Source organism: Hyaena hyaena, unplaced genomic scaffold, assembly GCF_003009895.1.
Source record: "Hyaena hyaena isolate Hyena2069 unplaced genomic scaffold, ASM300989v1 scaffold_31, whole genome shotgun sequence".
Taxonomy (NCBI): Eukaryota; Metazoa; Chordata; class Mammalia; order Carnivora; family Hyaenidae; genus Hyaena; species Hyaena hyaena.
The window spans coordinates 1,252,620-1,258,790 of NW_024080664.1; the positions used below are offsets into that span (position 1 = coordinate 1,252,620).

The 6,171-nt window shown below is 62.8% G+C and overlaps 1 protein-coding gene across 1 annotated transcript; it reads left to right on the forward strand.

Annotated features, from left to right (window-relative positions):
* The first annotated feature begins 436 nt into the window (after positions 1-436).
* COPS9 (COP9 signalosome subunit 9) lies at positions 437-5,023 on the forward strand. The gene is made up of 3 exons (XM_039228663.1): positions 437-552; positions 2,356-2,428; positions 4,777-5,023. The coding sequence occupies exons 1-3, from the start codon at positions 490-492 to the stop codon at positions 4,812-4,814; spliced, it is 174 nt and encodes a 57-aa protein (XP_039084594.1). The 5' UTR covers positions 437-489; the 3' UTR covers positions 4,815-5,023.
* Positions 5,024-6,171: the final 1,148 nt, after the last annotated feature.

Consider the following 6,171-nt stretch of genomic DNA (forward strand, 5'->3'; position numbering starts at 1 on the left):
TGGCGGGCTGCCCTTTCACTGCACTGACCATTCACGTTCTTTTCTTTTAAAGTATAGTTTATGCACATTAGTACTCGTTTCAGGTGTACAACACAGAGATGTGACAGCTGTACACACTCGGTGCCCCTGCAACGTTACGACGGGGCCTTGCCACGTCCCCAGGCCGGGCGTCCCCCGCAGGCCTGCGCTTCTCTCCCGGTCCCGCCCGCACCGCCGCCCGCCCCTCACCCCGCGCCCTGGCTACGCGCCTCTCTCACGGGCACCTCCCGGGCAGCGCTCGGTGCCAGGCCCCCGGGGCGCAGCGGGCCGCGGCCGCCGCCCGCCGCCACGTCCCTGCGCCGCGAGCGTCCCTGTGCGCCGACGCGCCCGCGGGAGACCACAGAGGCGGCGGTCCTCCGGCGTCTAGACCTACCGCGGCCGCGCGCCTACCGGAAGAGGCTTCCGGCGGACCGGAAGTGAGCCGGGGACGCGGGAGACGCCGCAGGTGAGATGAAGCCGGCGGTGGACGAGATGTTTCCCGAGGGCGCCGGGCCCTACGTGGACCTGGACGAGGTGAGGGGCCGGGGCGGGCGGGGAGGGCGGCGGCCTGCGCGGCCCGAGCGCCGGGGCGGCAGTGCGAGTGCGTGGCCGGCAGCCGGCCGGCGAGCGCGGGGAAGACAGGCCGGCGCTCGGGGCTGTGCTCGGGGCTGGGCCCCGGACTGCGTGCCGGCCGGCGGGAGGGCAGGTCCCCGGCCGTGGGACCCGTCTTACCCGTGGGAGGCGCGGCCGGAGCGAGGCGGGGGAACGGCCGTCGGCGGAGGGGGCCGGGGGAGGGGCGTCTGGCCGGTGTGCGCTTTGCTCAGGGACCCTGTGCTCCCCCCCTTGGGCAGGGTGTGCCGGAGTCTTGCGATTTTGTCTCCCCGCGTCCTGGCCACGGGGTGATCTCGGCTGACGGCGGCGCTTGTGAGCTGGTGGCGCCGCAGCGCAGCAAGAAGTGTCGGGGCCAGCCCATCGACGTCTGGGCCTCGGTTTCTCTTTCTCAGAGCTTAGGGAGACAGACCAGACCCTGCGTCCGTGCGCCCTGAAATCACGGCCTGGCCGAGGCTGATTGCAGATGCTGAGTGGAATAGAGGCGGAGGTGCCTTGGCGGAGGCACCCTCCCGGCTTTGGGGTGGTCCAGCTCAGATTTAGCAGAGCATGGGCGAATGCTGAAGGCCATGCTGGTGTTTGCTAACTGGTGGGGGTGCAGGAGCAGAGTCCTGGGGGGTCAGAGGGAAGGGCAGGTCTTGTAGTTTAACCGCAGGCTGTAAGGTGCCTGAGCGCGGGGGAGAGATTGCGGCTGGAAGGGGTGGCGGGGCTGGTTCACCGGGTGGCCTGTGGCTGTGCTCTCTGCACCCCATGCCTGAGGCACTGCCACCAAACCCCGTCTTCTCAGTCCTTTGTTAAAGGCACTGCCCTGGGCAGTGTGGACTCGGGGGCTTTGCCGTGGGGGTTATAGGCTCCGATCTGTTTCATGGCAGGTCATTGGAGAGTTTGGGGATTGGGTTTGGGGGTGGGAGGGTGGAAAGCTGTGAACCAGAGCCTTGGGAGGGTATGGATGAAGGCCACACCTGTAGGTGGGAGCCGGGACACACTCAGCAGAGTCTGTCATTGGTGGGATCTGCCAGGCTTACTTGGCCATGGGGAAAGGGGAGGGAGGTCGAGGAGAGAGGAGAGAATCCTGGGCTTTTCTCCCAGATTAGCATTACTGAAAACAGCCATGAAGAGGAGACTGGGGGGTGCTCAGTACTGGGGAGCCAGGAGAAGGTGGAGCAGACAGCCTGGGAACGTGGGGGTGGCAGCCGGGACCTGTGGGCGGAGGCCTGTGCTCTGACCTCACAGACACGCAGAGTCCTGAGTGCGTCAGATTGCCCGGCTTTGGCTGTGGCACGATTTTCCTGCCACCAGAAGTGTGGCAGTGGGAAGTCCTGTGACGGCCCCCACTGAGCCCCCAGTCAGCAGGTGTAATTCCCAGAAGAAGCAGGGGGCAGTCCGGAGCAGAGAACTCAGCAGGCACAGTTTTGCACGTTTGGGCCTGGCCTCTGTGGCAACATCTTACAGGGAATTAGAACCTCTTCTCCAGGCCTGCAGAGACGTGGGGTTCAGGGCACTGGGGGGCGTGGTGCTGGTCAGGGCGAGAGCGGGAGTCTGTTCAAAACCAGGAGGAATCGAGCAATGTAAGACCCAAGGCGGCCTTCAAAATAATTCCTTGGAATGCTGCCTCTCTCACCCACTTCCTCTGCCTGGAACTAAATTTTGACTCCCCCCGGGCACCTTTCCCTCCCTCCCCTTCCCCTGCCCCAAAGGACTGACACGGCCTCACCTTTCCCTTCCCAGGCTGGAGGCAGCACCGGGCTCCTGATGGACTTGGCGGCCAACGAAAAGGCAGTTCATGCCGACTTTTTCAACGGTAAGGATGCCGGGATGGGGGTCCCAGTTCTGATCTGCACGTCTCTTGCGTGTGTTACAAGTGGGATGCTGTGTGACGTGAGCGCGGGGGTCAGAGGACGGCAAGCCCGGCTGTGTGCCGTTCTCGGGTGCCGAGCAGTGTGTAGGAGGGGACGACACGGCCCTCAGCCTTGGTCCTCAGGAGGACAAGTGGGGTAAAGTTGCCCCCCGTTTTGCATTCCACTAGTTGAACTTGGACACGGCTGTGGGAACCCCAGCCTGCCGTCTCGTGCCTGCTGCATCCCGACAGCTGGTTTCCTGTCCTTCCCTGTGTCCCCGGGATCTGGTCTCTCAGCTCCCTTAGCACAGCGACAGCCAGCTCCCCACCCCCTCCACCTCCAAGGGCGGGACTCGCTTGTATATAAGAGCTCTAGCGCTAGTTTCCGGGAACGTGGATGGTAAGCGCGGTGCAAACAGCATGTGTGACCCCTTCCCGCACGTCCCCCGGGGTGTTTCTCTCGCTGGGTTCCGATCTCCTAAGGCCTTGTTCCCGCAGAACGTACTAGTTCTTACTAAGCATTCACGTCAAAGGGGAGACACGAGTCTTCCTAGGGGGTTAAGTGCTTTTTTCTCTCTTTGTCACCCTCCTTTCGTCTGGGCGCCTGCTGCTCCAAAGAACTTTGGGCTCTGGTTGGTGGCAGCTGGGATGGGACCTGGCCACACTGGTTTGATGCACCAGCCCCCCCACCTCCCACCCCAGATCCCGAGTCCATGGTATTTTATCTGGAATCTTTTTAGCAAGTTGTCTAAAAAGAGAAGCCAGGCTGTTGAATTAGGTCCGTCTTCCCAGGGAGGCCGGCTGCTCCCCTGAGGCGACACCCGGGCCACCCGCAGCTGTGAGGCCTGGACTGCGTTTCCCTAGCTTTCCGGAGCACCGTGTGAAGGCCCTGGCTCACGTGGGCCACCTGGGCGGGCCCTCACCCCAGGCAGGGCGGGCGGTCCCTGACGCCACCCGACCCGCTCCCACGTGTGATGGCCTCCTTCGAGGTCCCACGTGTCTTGTGTTTACAGACAGTTGTGTATTCTAGCGTTCAGGTTCATGTGGTTTCTGAAAACAGCCCGTTGATCCTGCCAAGAAGGCGCCCAGGAGGGACCCGGGCTGCTCCGCGGGAGCACGGGGCAGGAGTGTGGGCCGCCTCCGCTGCATCTGGGTTGGGAAGGGAAGGGGCACAGAAGAACTCAGCGCGGCGTCAGCCTGCCCCCGACCGCTCGCGAGGTGCTGGCCGCCCTTCGGGTTGTGACAGTCCCCAGTGTTCCATGAGAAGGCCGTGAGGGTGCGCGTGGCGTTTCTTCTCAGTCCTCGCTGCTCGAGCAGAGGCTCTGCCCTCTTGCCCCCTGGGCTCTGGGGTTCAGGCCGTGAAAAGGGGAGTGTTAGACGAGACAGCACGTAGGGACAGTCGTCACAAGAGCCCTGGCAGAGGCCCGTGGCTTTGCTTCTGGGAGCACATCACAGGGCAGTTTCCCCGGGGGTGACACCCCAGCAGAGGTTGGAGAGTGTGACAGGTTAGCTGGGGCTGGAGCTGGGGACAAAGTGCTCAGAGCTGTAGGCCCACAGGCCAGCCCGGCTGCAGTGGAACCGCTCAAGTCTGTGTGGCGGGGGCGCGCAGCCGAGCAGGGGGTCTCTGGGACAGTCCCTGCCCGTGACAGCCTGGATGCAGAGGCATGACCGGGGCCTTCCACTCACCTCTTTGTAGCTCCATGTTTACCCTGCACAGTTTGGAACGCCCGGTACTACCGGGGTCATAGATTTCCTCTCCCTGCGGTGGCAGCAAGGTGTGCTGCTCGTAGTGGGTTTAGGGAGTGCGTAGACACGCAGACTGTGGCCACTGTTGTTAGGGAGTGCGTAGACACACAGGCTGGCCATCGTCGTTAGGGAGTGCATAGACATGCAGACCGTGGCTGCCGTCGCAAGAAGTGGGCACTGTGGGTTTGTAGTGTTTCTTCCAGTAGGAGGGGCACAGCCTGTTTCTCAAGACTCGCTTCGGGACAGCCATTCTTGCATGGCTCAGTGCTCTCGGCACCTTCCTCCTGCCTGGCCTCGGCATCCCCCTTTCGGTGGGGTTCTGTGCCAGCCTTCCAGCCGCATCGCCTCACCTCTGCCTGTGTTCTGTAAGATTGTTACTGACACAAAGGAATAATGATGCATTTTAGCCTGTCTGACTCTGGGTAAAACGGGGTCTGTCAAGGAGTCCCTTCGCCTGTTTGCTGCTGTCTCCCTATGTTGAATGACCATGTAATTCATCTTGATGTTCTTTTCTCATTGTTTACCTCACGTGCCCCATTAACACGTGGTTTTGTTCGTTTGTATAGATTTTGAAGACCTCTTTGATGATGACGATATCCAGTGAGACGCCGTCCAGCAGTGGCTGCGGCCGCGTCCCGTAGCTGTGGAGGAGGACAGCCCCAGGTTGTCCCCAGGAACTGGTGGCCGGTACTTGAAATCAGGAGATGGCGAGCCAAGGAAGAGAAGGATGGTTTTCACCATCTGCGTGAGGCCCGCTCATCTCTGAACGTGACCAACTCTTGTCTGTCAATTAAAACAAAAGAGCTGCCGTCACTGGCCGGGCACCGTTAGTTCTCGCATTTTGAGCGAACGCTGCCGTCCCAGAAGTCTGCGGGAGCGGGGCAGGTGCAGGTGTGTGTCGGCGAGCGAGTGAAACACGCTGGTCCGCTCACAGACACGCGGTGTGCTTCTCCGTTTGCGGTCGTGCGTGAGTGTGACGCTCACGGCCGCCAAGTGGCATTCGTGGAGGAGCAGGGAGCGGTGTGGGGCGCGCCCTGGGCCTCCTGACAGCGCTCTGCCCCGTGGGGGTGCACAGCACGGTTCCCCCGCCGCGGGCCCTCTGCCCCCTGTCCCCTGCCTTGCCACCGGGGCAGCTGCCGTCCCCAGATCCGAGGCTCAAAGATTCGGGACCGCTGGATAACGGCCCCGCAAGAGATGCCTTCTGCGTGAGAAGTGCATCCGTCCATCCGTCCATTTCTAAGGAACGTAACATCTAAGGGGAAAAAGGTTATTTAAGTTTCTCTTTAGGTCACCTCGCAACAGGTAGTGGCTGTAAAAATTAAGATTCTTGTTTCAGCGAAGACTGTTTCCTCGACAGGGAACAGCCAGGCCCCAGGCTGTGCTAAGCGGTCCCCATGTTGTATCCAGCACGGCCCCTTAGAGGATCAGCGCGTGCGACCTCCACCCGGGGAGCCCGCGGGACCGCGTCACCGACGGCCTGTTTGTGAGCCAGGCTCCTGCCGAAGGCTGGGAGGGGGGAGGTGTCAACCCTGCCTCTGGTCGCCCTGGGCTCTGCTTCTGGCACTTGTGCTCCTGCCCCAAGGGGACACCACAGCCCACCCATCGCACGCTTCCTGGCGGAGAGCGGAGCGGCGTCACAGCCCCGCGTCCCTGCAGACGGGACAGTCGTGGTCTGTTGTGTCAGAAGCTTCAGGGGAAGGGGCCCCCCCTGTGTGGGACTCAGAACGACAGCTTCCCCGCAGGGGGCTGCGTCCCCGGCGCCTTCTGTGGGGGCAGCCAGGCACCTGGGTGAGTGCGTCAGCCGTCAGGTGGTTGCCCCGCAGGCCCCTCCATTGAGGTTACAAGAGCCCCTGAGGCCGCAGCCCCGCGTTGGCCCCAGGGTCGCAGGTCACCCAGGAGCTGCGGGCCCTGCCCCGCCACCCCGCCTCCCCCTGCCCTCTTTCCTCGTGGGCAAACAGGCT